The sequence below is a fragment of the Acinonyx jubatus genome, chromosome B4, assembly GCF_027475565.1.
Source record: "Acinonyx jubatus isolate Ajub_Pintada_27869175 chromosome B4, VMU_Ajub_asm_v1.0, whole genome shotgun sequence".
NCBI classification, from domain to species: domain Eukaryota; kingdom Metazoa; phylum Chordata; class Mammalia; order Carnivora; family Felidae; genus Acinonyx; species Acinonyx jubatus.
Genome location: NC_069387.1, coordinates 42,069,276 through 42,084,537, shown reverse-complemented (window position 1 = coordinate 42,084,537; position 15,262 = coordinate 42,069,276). Strand labels below are relative to the sequence as shown.

General features: G+C 44.1%; 1 protein-coding gene across 1 annotated transcript; it reads left to right on the top strand.

Moving 5' to 3' along the window:
• Positions 1–784: 784 nt before the first annotated feature.
• On the top strand, positions 785–5,761 carry DPPA3 (developmental pluripotency associated 3). The gene is made up of 3 exons (XM_015061505.3): positions 785–928; positions 3,179–3,441; positions 4,351–5,761. The coding sequence occupies exons 1-3, from the start codon at positions 844–846 to the stop codon at positions 4,456–4,458; spliced, it is 456 nt and encodes a 151-aa protein (XP_014916991.1). The 5' UTR covers positions 785–843; the 3' UTR covers positions 4,459–5,761.
• Positions 5,762–15,262: the final 9,501 nt, after the last annotated feature.

The following is a 15,262-nucleotide window of genomic DNA, read 5'->3' as shown; positions in this document are numbered from 1 at the left end:
CTCACACTCCGTGAGTTCGAGCCCTGCATCGGGCTCTGGGCTGATGGCTCAGAGCCTAGAGCCTGCTTTCCAGTTCTGTGTCTCCCTCTCTCTGCCCCCCCTCCCCCCCCCCGTTCATGCTCTGTCTCTCTCTGTCTCAAAAATAAATAAACGTTAAAAAAATTAAAAAAAAATAAACAAACAAAAAAAGCGATCCAAGATACACATCCATCAAATATCAAGCTAGTAAAGTGTTTATAACAGACACTTTATTTCTCCTCTACTTTCCCTTACCAGCAACCCCAGGTTTAAGATGCGAGGCAAGGAAAACTTTAAGGAAACTTCCTCAGTCAGTTTAATTGGGAATTAATCAGCGGTTGGGAGGAAAACCACCCTTCACCTCTCTGCACGAGAATACCTTAAAGCCCAGTTCACAAACCAGGAGCCATCTCCCGAAGTAGTTTGAAAAAAACAAACAAACAAAAAAAGATTTTTAAGGCAACCTTAGGGAGACACAACCCGAGGTTCTTGTAAAAATTTCCAGCCTACATGACAGAGTATGATTGCTTTAATGCAGAGCAGATGAAGAATTATCCTCTTATTCCACTAATAGGATGACGCCCACTCACCTTACCCTTTAACCATTAGCATTTACATTAAAATAGGCCCGCTGATTGGCTTATCTGTAGTTTTAAGAGGAAACCAGATGGAAACTTTGAGGTTTGTTCTTTTTCTCTCGCCACGGTTTGTTGGAGCCTCCGTTTTTCTCGCCCTTTCTGGGCTATCTCGTTCTTTCCAGGCTACTTGAGCCCATTGCTTTCCACTGGAATCCAGAGGTCTAGAAGGACTGAGACTTGGCTTTCGATGGATTCGCCAACGAAGCTTTACCCGTCCTGTGGCCCAGAACCTTCTCAGATGGCCAGTGAAGAAAATTCCCAGGGAGGCTCAGGTAAGCCAGATAGTGCCTTTTCGGAACACACAGGAATGCAGAGAAGTAAACCACTTCCCTGCGGGAGGGCCACGTTGTGTATGTAGGTCCCTCTGGTGAAGAAACGGGAAGAGCTAGAAGCTGGGGAAGGGGAAGAAATGCATTGCTTGCTTGCTGGGCTCAGGAATACTTCAATCCTTTCTGCCCAGTTTCTGGGGAAAAGCAATCCAGAATACTCCTAGGCCGTGCCTGAAAATGTCTGCCTATCCGCAATACGTGTCAGGAATGGTAAAAAGGAAAGAAAAAAAAAAAAACCCCATACATTAGAAGCCTAAACTCCCAAGGTAACCTATGGGCTTTTTGAATCTCCCCAACCTTTTCTGAATTAGTTTTCCAGCTAAATTTCCCCTTTAGGAATGTTAATAAACAGGGAAATGGCTTTGCGGAGGAAATTGAAGGAGGGGGCCCATCGATAAAAGCCAGTGAGTGTAATGTAAATTAGTAGGATGCATTCTGGAGGGCTTTCTTGGGAACGCTGCTCCAGGGATAGTGCTAATTAGGCCCTCTCCTTCCTGGGTTCTTCTCCTACCCGAGAAGCTCTTGGAGCTCCACCCAATCCCAGGCTTGGCCTTGGAGAACCAGACCCTTGGGATTTGAAACCTTAATACCCTAATGGTGGGGCTGGGTGGCGTAGGCTGATGGTGGTAGGTGGGCCCCAGCTGGAAGGGAAGCCTGACATTTTATATTCTGCTACCATCAACATCCCCTGCCAGGCACCACTCTCCTCCCCGCCCCCTCACCAGTCCACACCGCCACCCCACCCTGCGTCTTTGAGGGAAGAGCCTGAGTGGACATACACAAGGGGGGAAATTAATGAAGGGGACATTTGTAAGGTCTATTCGATCTGATCTTTGCTTTTCCTCAAATCTGCCATAGACCCTGACGGTTCTGCAGCTAGGGATCTTTATTTACATGTGCACAAGTCCCTAGAAGTCAGATGGAAACTGACTTTTATATTTAATGCCTTCACACAGGAAAGATTAAGGTTAACTGCCTTCTATGAGATGGGAGTGCGTATGGGGTATGCATCATGGTTCGGAAAGAGGCAAGTGAGTGGCTGATTTCCCAAAACAAATGAGTTTGAGTGGAGAGAATTAACACCAGGAAAAGGCTGGGTAGGAGTGAAGGGGAAACAGCCAGTTGACCTCTAGTTCTGCTTAAGGAGAGAGACTGTTACATTTCGGGTTGCTTTGTCTATTTCACTGGGTGAGTGTTTTCTCCCACCCACCTTCCCCCTAGGAAAATTTCAGAGGTTTTTTATAATTATCAAGGTGAACTGCTGAAACTTGTTTACTAATTTTGACTTGCATTAATGCTTTGCTTCCCCTCCCCACCCCGCTGTTAAAAATTCACACACATGAAAACAGAACTGCCAATACCTGATTTCTGCCCCATATTTTTTCCCAGTTGGAATCCTATACATAAGGTATCTTTGACACTGGGGGAAAAAAATCTAACCTCAGAACTGCCGATAAGAGGAAGAGGGGGAAATTGTGAGAATGAGCACCTTTCCATTATAGTGGGTTCTTATTTATTTATTTAATTTTTAGCTTTTTTAAGTTGATTTATTTCAAGAGGCAGAGGGAGCAGGGGAGGGGCAGAGAAGGAGAGCAAGAATCCCAAGCAGGCTCCCCACTGTTAGCACAGAACCCAACGTAGGGCTCAAACTCCACGGAACTTGAGATCACGACCTGAGCCGAAACCAACTCTTGGAATCAGATGCTTAATTTACTGAGCTACCCAGGTGCCCTCTATCACAGTGGATTCTTTTTCATTTTTGTTTAACATTTATTCATTTTTGAAAGGCAAAGAGAGACAGAGCACGGATGGGGAGGGGCAGAGAGTGAGGGAGACACAGAAACAGAAGCAGGCTCCAGGCTCCGAGCTATCAGCACAGAGCCCGATGCGGGGCTCGAACTTACGGACCGAGAGATCATGACCTGAGCCGAAGTCAGCCACTTAACCAACTGAGCCGCCCAGGCACCCCTATCAGTGGATTCTTAAACACATTTTCAAATGTATGATCTCACCATTTGAAGTGTGTTACACTAACACAGTAGGTAATGTCTGTGTGTGATCTTAACCCTGAAGAACCTCCCAATGTTTATTGTTAACCTGTTTTAACAGGCACACCTACTTTGAGCAAGAGACAAGTGACTTCTGGATATTGCAATTCACCCTAATGGATCTTAACTTTCTTTTGTCTTTCAGCTGCCTCTCAAACCATCTCTGAAGTATTAATAAAGAACCTTAGTCAATTGACTCTCGACCCTAGTATCAAACTTCCTTCCCCTCTACCAGAATATCCACCCCAACAGCAGGACACAGAGACGAAACCACAGGGACTTGTGGACCGAATACTCAGCAACAGGAGGAGGGGTGGAGTAAGGACTTTGTTAACTGCTCGGAAAGAAAGGATGGAAAGGCTGATGTGGTTTATTAAAAATCATCGCTACTTCAACCAGCGTTCCACGGTAGGTTCATGTGATCTGGGCTGACAGCACTGCCTAACTCTGGGCACCCAATGTCAATTAGGATGTTAAGAATGATGAGCAGCGGTCACTCATGAGTGCAGGATGTGAATAACACTTGTGTTTTTAAGATTCTTTAACTTTTAGATCACCTGGGTGGCTCAGTGGGTTAAGCATCTTGACTCTTGATTTCGGCTTGGGTCCTGAGTTCGAGCCCCACATTGGGCTCTATGCTGACCAGCCTAGAGCCTGCTTGGGATTCTGCCTCTCTCTCTGCCCCTCAGCCACTCGCTGTCTCAAAAATATTTTTATTTTGTTTTTATTTTTTATTTATTTATTTTAATGTTTATTTATTTTTGAGACAGAGAGAGAGACAGAGCATGAACGGGGGAGGGTCAGAGAGAGGGAGACACAGAATCCAAAACAGGCTCCAGGCTCTGAGCTGTCAGCACAGAGCCCGACGCGGGGCTCGAACTCACGGACCGCGAGATCATGACCCGAGCCAAAGTCGGCCGCTCAACCAACTGAGCCACCCAGGTGCCCCTCAAAAATATTTTTTAAAACTAAGATTCTCCAACTTTTATCTTATGGTAGATGTACAATGTACTCTGTAGTAAGAGGGCAATAACATGAGTACAGAATCTAGGAGGACTTAACATTTAAGGCATTCAGAGAATGACCTTAGAATATATTTTTGACGCTCAGATGTTACAATTACAAAATGATCTGCAATCTGGCATTCTTTAGTACCCATACATTTCAATCTTGCCTCCTCTTTGCCCCACAAGTGTATTTCAAAGGCTATTCTAATAACCAGTCCTAGATTTGAGGGTTGTTACAGTTCAATTAGTGGTGCAATTAATCCATTTTATTTAAATTAATGCAATTCATCTCTCTTTTTTTTTTTTCCAGGATGAATCCAGAGTAGAAAGATTTAGATGTAGATGTCATTATTGCCTGTATCATAGACCTCCCGAGGATACCAGCATGGAGAATAATTATGACATGGAGTCTATGTAAACATAAACCTTATTATATGGTGTTTTCCTTGCTAGTAATTTTAGAATCATTATGCAGCACCTTGGGAAGGCTGCTCTATTATAGACAAAGTATAATATTTTGATAATCTATATTAGCTCTGTCTTTTCTACCTTGATAACAATAATTTGTGAGGAATCCGGTGTTTTGCATTTGAGTGACCTCAATATACTTTAGTTCCACTTTTTGATATGACCCAAGGAAGCACTAGTGGGTTTTGAGTGTAGCCTGGGTGTTTGAGAAACCTGAAGTCATGAAGATCGGTTAACCTAACGTGGGGCTCCTGGGTGGCTCAGTTGGGTTAAGCATCCGACTAGAGCTCTGTAGAGTAGGGTTCTGTGCTGGCAGCTGGGAGGCTGGAGCCTGCTTCAGATTCTGTGTGTGTGTGTGTGTGTGTGTGTGTGTGTGTGTGTGTGTGTATTTCTCTCTGCCCTTCCCCCACTCGTGCTCTCGAATAAAAACATTTAAAAGAAACCCTAACATCAAATTGGAAGCCACGTAACTTGTGCAGGGAGGAATACATAGAGAATATTGGGTGGTTTGGCTGGAGAGCATAATTATAATTATGGCAGGGTGCATAGGCTAGGTTTTCTGGTTTTCAAAAATTAGAGTTGTAATAAAAGTTTTTTGTGGTAGTTCAATTTTCAGTAGCAAATGTGTATGCAGATGATCTTATTAAAATTGAGGCTTATTTGAATACGTTTCAAAGAGTCTTGTTTTTTTTAATGTGTTTTTGCCCGCTGTGTGTTCAGTGAACGATGACATTCCTAGAATGTCCACACTTGGCATTCTAATAATGTGTGATACTGTCTTGGGAAGGAACTTCACACATTTGGGTGAGGTTAGGAAGCAAGGACACATCCTTGTACATCCAACTTCTGGAAGAGATCTCAAAGAAATGGGAGGGAGCTGGAAGGGAAGTGTGGAGCATGTGTCCCAAATGCTTTGTTCACTGAAATGAATTAGGTACCTAAGCGAAGCTACTAGAGACCTGGGGTGAAGAAATCTATGCCATGCTGATAAGTACACAGGTAAGGAACAATAATCTGGTCTTCAGTATGGAGTGGAGGCAGAAACAATGCATAAACTTGGGAGGATTGGTTGTAACATGGCAAGTTCAACAGTGGTAAGAGAGGGATATTAAATATTAACATCTCACTGCCAAATTAGGTCTTCAGAAATTACTCTAAGAACTAGTCAAACTATTATAGCCTACCAACATGGATAAGTGTGGGGCTGTCTTGAAGTTTTACCAAACTTGTAATAAAATTAAGCATGTTTTAGTACCTTTTTTTTTTTTTTAACGTCTTATTATTGAGAGACAGCATGAGCATGGGAGGGGCAGAGAGGTGGAGACAGGGAATCTGAAGATGGTTCCGGGGTCTGAGCTGTCAGCACAGAACCTGACGCAGGGCTTGAACCCACAGACCTCTAGATCGTGACCTGAGCCAAAGTCGGATGCTCAACCCACTGAGCCACCCAGGTGCCCCCAGGTTTGAATAGCTTTACAATCTCAACTACATAGGGGTCAATTCTATCTACTCTCATGGTATCCCTTCTTCCTCTCAACTTTTTCATTGTCATTTCTACATGATTCGATTAACACTGCTTACTCTGTTACTCTTTTCTGCACCCTTTTTAAAGTATTTTTTTCCCTACAGTTCCATATATGTAATGCTCATCACTATCTCTCTTCTGTAGTGAATAAAGTTACTTCTCACCTGACTTGTTCTGTTCTCTAGTGCTTTCTTCAGAAAGAACTCTATGCCCCGAGTTCTTTCATGTCCAGAATTGTTCTCTTATTTCTTGAAAGACTGCTTGTCTTAACTCCTTTTGCTCAAGGATATTAAAAGTATTGTTCTGGCTCAGTCAGTTAAGCGGCTGACTTTGGTCACGATCTCATGGTTTTGGCCGTGATCTCACGGTTCGTGAGTTTGAGCCCCTCATCGGGTTCACTGCTGTGAGCACAGCCTGCCTCCCATCCTCTGTTCCCTCTCTTCTGTTCCTCCCCTGCTTGTGCTTTTCTCAAAAATAAACATTAAAGTATCCTACTGTTGCAAATGCTGAATGTTAATGAGAACTGAGGCCAGCTTGATCCCCCCCTCCCCGCCCCACCCGGCACCCCCCTCCCTAACCCCTTAAGTGTCCTTCTGCCTGACTTTAAAAGGGTCTTTTAGGGGCGCCTGGGTGGCACAGTCCGTTAAGCGTCCGACTTCAGCCGGGTCACGATCTCGCGGTCCGTGAGTTCAAGCCCCGCGTCAGGCTCTGGGCTGATGGCTCAGAGCCTGGAGCCTGTTTCCGATTCTGTGTCTGCCCCTCCCCCGTTCATGCTCTGTCTCTCTCTGTCCCAAAAAAAATAAATAAAACGTTGAAAAAATAAATAAATAAAAGGGCCTTTTATCTTTGAAGATAGCTCTTCAAATAGCTCTCTTGTTTTGACCATTCTGGATCACCATTTCCTCTTGAACATGGTGTGTGCTCTCAGTTTCATTTAGTATTCTTGTGAAATGTTCTGTTCCATTATTTTTGTTTTCTCTGGGGAGACCAGTTCTGTGTATTTTGAATGGCCTTTGCTTATCTTCTCTGTATCTTTTTCTAGACTCCTTTTTAAATAATTATTTCCAATTTGTATAATTATTTCCAATCCTATAAATTATAATTTATATAATTAACTTTCTTTGTTATTCCACTTTCTATCTTCCACTTTCGGGCATACCTCAGAGATCCTTGTGGGTTTGGTTTCAGACCACCGCAATGAAGTAAATATCACAAGAGAGGGAATCAAATGAATTTTTTGGTTTCCCAGTACCCACAAAAGTTAGGTTTATACTATACTGTAGTTTATTACACTTGATCTTAGCCAAAAGGCCAAGCAGCGATTCTATACTGTAGTTTATTAAGTGTGCAAAACCATTATGTCTAAAAAATGTAGATGCCTTAATACTTGATTGCTAGAAAATACTAAGCATCATCTTTTTATGGGTGGAGGGTCTGGCTTCCCTGTTGATGGCTGCCGACTGATGAGGGTAGTGGTTGCTGAAGGCTGGTGTGGCTGGGGCAGTTTCTTTAAGACAACAATGACAGTTTGTGCTGCATTGATTGCTTCTTCCTTGCAAGGACAATTTCTGTGCAACATGCATCAGTGCTGTTTGGTATTTTACCTGCAGTAGAATTTCTTTCTAAACTGGAGTCCATCCTCTCAAACGCTGCTGCTGCTTTATCAACTAAGATCATGTAATATTCTGAGTGTTTTTCATGTTTATTTTTGAGAGAGAGAGAGAGCATGAGCTGGGAAGGGGCAGAGAGACAGGGGGACAGAGGATCTGAAGCAGGTTCTGTACTGACAGCAGATAGCCCAATACGGGGCCTGAACCCATGAATCGTGAGATCATGACCTAAGCTGAAGTTGGACGCTTAACTGACTGAACCACCCAGGTGCCCCAAGATTATGTAAAATTTCACATCCTTTGTTGTCATTTCAACAGTCTTCATGGCATGGTCGCCAGCACTAGATTGCCGTTTCAATAAACCACTTTCTTTGCTCATCTGTAAGAAGAAACTCGTCATCCATTCAAATGTTATCATGAGATTGTAGCCATTCAGTCACTTCAGGCTCCACATCTAATTCTCATTCTCTTGCTATTGCAGCCACATCTACAGTGACTTTCTCTACTGAGGTCTTGAACCCCTAAAAGTCCTCCATGAGGGTTGGAGTCCACTTCTTCCAAACTTCTGTTAATGTTACTATGTTGACCTCTTACCTTGAAGAATAGATAGTGGCATCTAGAATAGCAAATCTTTTCCAGAGGTTTTCAATGTACCTTGCCCAGATCTATCAGAAATCACGATCAATGGCAGCTATACAGCCTTACAAAAGGTCTTTCTTAATAAGACTTAAAAACCCTAAAATAAGACTTAAAAGTTGAAATTACTCCTTGCTCCATGAGCTACAGAATGGCTGTTGTGTTAGCAGGCATGAAAACAGCATGAATCTTGTTGGACATCTCCATCAGAGCTCTTGGGTGACCAGGTGCATGGTCAACGAACAGTCATAGTTTGGAACAAATCTTCTGAGCAGTAGGTCTCAACGGTGGGTTTAAAATATTCAGTTAACCATATAAACAGTTAATTCTGTCATCCAGGCTTTGTTGTTCCATTTATAGAGCGCAGGCAGAGTAGATTGAAAAGTTCTTGAGGGCCCTAGGGTTTTCAGAATGGTAAATGAGGATTGGCTTCAAATTGGTTACCAGCTGCATTAGCCTGTCCTTTGAAGCATGACTTCCCTCCAGCTACGAAAGTCCTAGATGGCATCTTCCAGTAGAGGCCTATTTCACCTGCATTGAAAATATGTGGTTTGAAAGTATTTTTCCCCATTCTAGTTTTTTTTTTTTATTCTCCTAACAAGGTTTTTCATGGAGTAATAGTTCTTGATTTTAACGAGATCCAATTTATGGATTTTTTCCTTTTATGGATCATGCTTATAGTGTCAACTCTTAAGAACTCTGCCTAGCTCTACAGGCTGAAGATTTTTCTTCTGTTGCTGAGTTTTCTGTTTTAAATGTAAGTTGATTCATTTTCAGTTAATTTTTCTATTAGGTCTGAAACTTACGTAGAGGTTCATTTTTTAGCCTGTAGAGAGCCAACTTCTCTAGCAGCATTTTTTCAAAAGGCAATCCTTCCTCCACCAAATTCCATACCTTAGTCAAATCCACCCCACTCCTTGTTTTATTACTGTGGTCAAAATACCATAAAGTTTACCATTTTAACCATTTTTAGTGACACAGTTCACTGTCATAAAGTAGTTTCACATTGCTGTGCAGAAATCTCCATATTCTACCTGCTTCCTATAAGTGTAATCATATAATATTTGTCTCTTTGCGTCTGGAGTATCTCATTCAGGATGTTTTCCAGCTCCTCTATGTTGTAGGAGTATGGACCACAATTTGTTTATCCATTAATCCATCCATCAATCCATTCCTTTTAAAGACCCTTTTGGGAAGCCTCCTACAACAACACACCTGCTTGTCTCTCTTTAGCTGGTGCTTAATCCCACGGCCGTATCTGATCATACGAGTGGTTTGGAAATGTACTTAGTTAGCTGAGCAGTAATAGGCCCAGCTAAAAATAGAGTCTATTACTAAGGAAGACAAAAATGATTTGAAACGCAACTATTAGTCTCCATATTTGGGTGATATCAAAAGGAGTTACCTGGTCTTCAGAATAGAATTCAGTGCTCAGGATAGTGAATTCTGGAATTGCTTTCCTTTTCTTTGGTATTTACTCCACTTTTTTTAAGTGTTATATTTTTATGTAGTCTCTACACCCAACGTGGGGCTCAAATTCATGATCCCAAGATCCAGAATCCCATGTTCTGGGGTGTCTGGGTGGCTCAGTTGGCTAAGCATCTGACTCTTGATTGCAGCTCAGGCCCGGGTCCCAGTGTTGTGGGATTGAGCCTCCTATCTGGCTCTGTGCTGAGCATGGAGCCTGATTGGGATCCTATCCCCTTCCCTCCCCTCCCCTCCCCTCCCCTCCCCTTCTACTCCACCTCCCCTCCCCTCCCCTTCCCCCTCCCCTCCCCTTCTCCCCCTCCCCTCCCCTCCCCTTCCCTTCTCCTCCCCCTCCCCTCCCCTCCCCCTCAAGTTTTAGTCAAATCCCCTCCCCTCCCGTTCTCCTCCCCCTCCCCTCCCCTCCCCCTCCCCTCCCCCTCCCCTCCCTTCCTTCTTTCCTTCTTTCCTTCTTTCCTTCCTTCCTTCCTTCCTCTCTCACTCTCTCTCCCTCTCTTTCCCTCCCTCCCTCTCCCACTGCCCTTCTCCCCTGCCCGCACTCTTTCTCCAAAAAATAAGAAGATAATAGTGTAAGGCTCTTTCCACTATTTAGAAGCCATGGAGGCCTGCCAGTGACAGGACGTCTAAACCAAATGTCTGGAAGGCTCCGGGCTAAGGCCAATTTTGCTGGTTATAAGTAGTGTCTCTGAAACCAAAGGGCCCACACAGCTCTTCTTAAAACTGAAGGTGAAAAAAATAAAAAGAAGGTATATTTGTTCAAGATGAAACAATTCTGTCAAAGCGAGACACAGGCTTATGTGTGCAAAGCAGAGAACACCAGAGTAATTTGAGAAAGGTAACTGGGGCCCAAAGAAACAGCGGCAGGGTTCATGCCTAATTCCTGCGAAGGCCATCGGACACGGAATCCAGGTGATGCTGTAAGTCTCAAGGCTTTAAACATTTAAAAAGTAAGTAATTTCACAGTATGGATTTGTCAAAGAAAACTGAGATAGCAATATGATAAAAATTACATTTCTTAATAACCTCCTGTTTCAATTTGCCACCAGAAAAATTTTTAATTTTCTTGAGGAACTATTACGTTCTCTTATGAAACTACCTAATGAATACGTCACTGTTTCCCTTTTTGCCCTGCAGACAGGGAAGACGGGTGCTAAATTTAATGTTTAAGCCTAGTTACTAGAGATAGAGCCACTAGTTAGTGTGTTAGTTCTTTTCTCTTTTTCAAGGTAAGATATTCTCTTTCTACCTAAGCTGGTTTATTGTAAATACATATCTTATTTTAAGCCACCCGAAATCCAATTTGGAAACTGATTTCAATGATTAATATTTTTCTTACATTTTGAAGATTGGGCCGGGCGTCTTCCGCAGGGCAAGAAATCTCCCGCAGGGACCTAGAGACGGCCTTTCCCGAGGCTTGTCAGGGTCCAAAGAAGTGAGCCCACAGCCCAATCCAACAAATGCGTGTTGGCTTTTCTTGCTGCGGCCAAGGGGACATCCCGATAAAGCCTTTGCCCTGATAGGCACTGCTGGTGTTTCTCAGCCCGGATCTGGAGCCTCCCACCGGCTGCAGAGTAAGTGAGCCCTGGACGAGGCGGGAGGCCAGTCCAGAAGGTCCCTCTGTCCTGACGGCTCAGACGGAGCCCTCTAAGCCTAGGGGCGCAGGGAGGCGTGGCCTCCCCCAGGGCAGGTTGCTCGGCGGCTTGCACCTTCAACCCCTGCCAATCGGAGGCTCCTGTGCCGGCGCAGAAGCTATCAGTGAGCGCCTCCAATTCGCCGGGCTGGCTGTTGCAAGAGTTTGTAGTGGCAGAAGCATGTGCTCCATGCTCTAATTTCCAGGCTAACCACGACCCCCGCCCCGAGTGTGGTTCCACAGGGTATGTGGAGAAAAGTACATGCAGTTCATCAAAGAGGAATGAATTGAAAAGCTGCCGCTCTGCTCTGGTGGAACATCACTTACTTCTGGAAATCTGAAAGGGTCTGTCGTGGGCGTGGCTTTGGTCTTCGCTTGACTTGCCATCGTTTGGGACAGCGGGGCAGAAAAACTCCGGAAGGGGCCCAGAGACAAATCGAGTCCCTGTAGCTACTTTCTACCCTTGCATAAGAGCCTTGGGGGTTGTACCTCAGACAGACAGTAGGATGCATGGACTTATGCCCCCTCGCTCTTGGGGACTTGTGGCTGCCCCTCCATCTCCTGTATAGATCCCCAACGAGCAAAATAGAGTAGAATAGTTCCCTCCCCTATTGTAATTTGGTTTGGGACAGGAATTTGGTTTGGAATGTGGTGGCAGGCATGGGAATGGGGTAGCGACTCTAGGCCTCAGTTTACCTATCATGCCTTTCTGCTGCTTACTTAAAACTTTGAGGATATACTTTCAGCAAAAAAGTTTATTTCTCAGCCCAAACATCTGTTTCCCCCTCAATACTAACCCCCAAGAAGAAATAACATTGCAGATGTACAACTAGAATACATAAAGATCTCCCACTTTAGATACTAAAGATCTCCCACTTTAGGTACTTAGAAAGAAATCCAAACTTGTCTGTATTCAGACGAGACGCATCCGTATTTCAGATACTTGAAGCTGCCGGAAAAACCATTCTTTTCATTTTTTTTTCCCCCTGAAAATCATCCTTCGCCCGAACAAGTTTTATCCATGCGAAAAGCATGGGAAGCATAATCATTGTTTGCTATCAGTGTTCCATCACACTCCTAGATCAGTGGTTCTCAACTGAGGTTGCCTAGACTCACCCGTGGCACTTTTAAACAATACCTAATCTGGGCCCATCTCCAGACCTATTAAATCTCAGTTTTCCAGGGCAGGGTTGAGGCAGAGGCAGAGGCAAATAAATATATACATATATATATATACACATATATGTGTGTGTATGTATATATATATATATATATATATATATATATATGTATATTTCTCTCCCCCCCCCCCCCCAGCTGATTCTAACATGCGATCAAGTTTGGGAACTACTGCTCTTGAGTCTCTGCCAGTATCTGTAAAGACATCCCTACCTGAAGTTTCCCATCTGAATTTCCTTCTCACGAAAGGAACCGCGATTGTAAGGGAAACCGCCTATGTAGGTCGCATATCTCAATCCCTTGGACTTTATAATCTTTAAACTTTTTTTACTCCCCAGATCTCTCCAACTGAGAAGGTAGAATCAGTATGGCGTTGAGAACTGCACGCAGTAAAGCTCAAGACGGATGATAAACACCGTAAGTAGTTCTCAACTGGAGGCATTCCCTTCTCCCCCCGGCACCCCCACCCCCACCCCATCTGGCACGGGCTGGAGTGTTTGGAGGCATTTTATTGGATGACTCCAACTAAGGGAGTGCTGCTGACACCTAGTGGGTAAAGGTCGGAGATGCTGCAAAACCGCTGCAATGCAGAGCTCTCTAAAACAAAGAATTATCTAACACAAAATGTCAACAATGATTGTATTCATCAGTGTCCTTAAGTCCAGAATGTTTTACAACTTCATGTTCCCTGGGGAAATAAAGCCTGACACTTCCCATACTCTGTTTTTACACATTTAATAGTGTGATTAGAAAGTGAATAATCACTAAAAAAAAATAGAAAAGTGAATAATCACTAAGGATTAAATTTAGGAACGATAAGGGGGGGGGAAAAAGCTTATTTATGTTGAGGGAGGAAGGGATGGGATCATTGATGGATACTGATACACTGTTGTACTCTTATATATATAATCCAGAGTTGTTTTTACATATTTATTGAGTTTACGGTAGGAGAGAAATAGAAATCTCCTAAATAAAAAAGCAGAGGAATAGGACTTACCATGTTCATGTCCTGATTTATTCACTCATTTAGGGAAAACAGTATGATTTCAAAAACTTAAAGGGGGCGCCTGGGTGACTCAGCTGGTTAAACATCTGCCTTCGGCCCAGGTTCTGATCTCACGGTTGGTGAGTTCCGTGAGTTCGAGCCATAGGGGGGCTCTCTGCTCTCAGTGAAGAGCCCACTTTGGATCCTCTGTCTCCTCTCTCTCCCCCGCGCGCTTGCTCTCTCTGAAAAATAAACGTTAACAAAGAAAAAGACTTCTGAGTCTGACTTCTCTAAAACCTGAGCCCGATGTGACAATTTGGGAAAACCGAGGTTTTTTCAAGGAACGGGTTTTCCTGTTCAACCTTAACCCAGAGGGGGCGACCCTGGCGCCATAGCAGAGTTCCAGTCTAACTGATTTATGAGTTCCTCCGGGCTCCAAGTTGAAAGCCTCCACAGCAAGCTTTAGGTAAGCCAAATGCCTGCCTTAAATGCCTGACAGCAGTGTTTCTCAGATTTTAATGTGCACACAAATCCCCTGAGGATCTTGCTAAGGTACAGGTTATCTTTCAATAGGTCTGACTTTGGGTCTGCTCCCACGTTATAGCGATGCTGCTGATTGATGGTAGAGCACATTTTGACTGGCCTAGAGAAAAAAAAAAAGGGTAGGGCCAGAAGGGGTCCTGCTGAGTCGCCGTCCTGGCAATAATCCAAAATGTCTGAAGAGCTCGTTAAAAGGTGTCCTTCCAAGACTATTCTGCACTAGAGGATGGGGTCCTCCAGCGGGACTACACGATGGGGCAAAAGGATAGAAATCCAGGGGTGAGAACTGGGCCATATGTCCCCTACTGGAAAGAATACTCCATTACTCCTTGAACGTAATTGGGATGAATGATCTTTCTCTCCTTAGGTTGGTGTTCAGGCCAATACACTGTCACAGTCTCATCAAACTTTCCTTATCAGCAATAAGGCTAGGATGATGGAAATGTTCATAATTCAAGGTCTACAGAAGTCTAACTAACCTAGAAGTCTCAGAGAGAATCCCAAGCAGGCTCTGCACTGTCAGCACAAAGCTCAACGTGGGGCTCAATCTCACAAACTGTGAGATCATGACCTGAGCCGAAATCAAGAGTCAGATGCTTAACCCACTGAGCCACCCAGTCGCCCCTGTCAAAAACATTCTTTTTTCAAGTTTATTTACTTATTTTTAAGAGAGAGAGTGTAAATGGGGCAGGGGCGGGGGGGGGGGGGTGGACAGAGGATCTGAGACGGGCCCTGAGATGTCAGCAGAGAACCTGATGTGGGGCTAGAACTCACGAACGTGAGATCATGACCTGAGCTGAAGGCAGACGCTTAACCGACTGAGACAACCAGGTACCCCACTAATCAACTGTTGTTTTAAAATCATCCTGGATTATCTGGGTGGCCCAATAGAATCAAACGGGTTTTTAAACATGGAAGAGGGAAGCGGAAAAGAGTTTGCTAGAAGGAGATGTGAGAAGGACCCAACCCACTGTGGTTGCTTGCTTTGAAGACAAAGGAAGGGGGCCAGGAGCCAAGGAATGCCAGTAGCTGCTACCGGTTGGAGAAGACAAGGAAAGGGATTTTTCCCTAGAGCTTTTAGAAGGGAAACCCAGCCCTGCCAGTACTTTGATTTTAGCCAGCAAGAGCTGGCTATAGAATGGCTATTTTGACCTATAGAATGAA

What these genes read in the sequence shown, in the direction of transcription:
- DPPA3 (XM_015061505.3), top strand. Translation starts at nt 844, where the DNA reads ATGGATTCGCCAACGAAGCTTTACCCGTCCTGTGGCCCAGAACCTTCT. An exon ending in AAATTCCCAGGGAGGCTCAG is followed by an intron (nt 929 to 3,178) that starts GTAAGCCAGATA and finishes TTTGTCTTTCAG; the next exon opens with CTGCCTCTCAAACCATCTCT. An exon ending in ACTTCAACCAGCGTTCCACG is followed by an intron (nt 3,442 to 4,350) that starts GTAGGTTCATGT and finishes TTTTTTTTCCAG; the next exon opens with GATGAATCCAGAGTAGAAAG.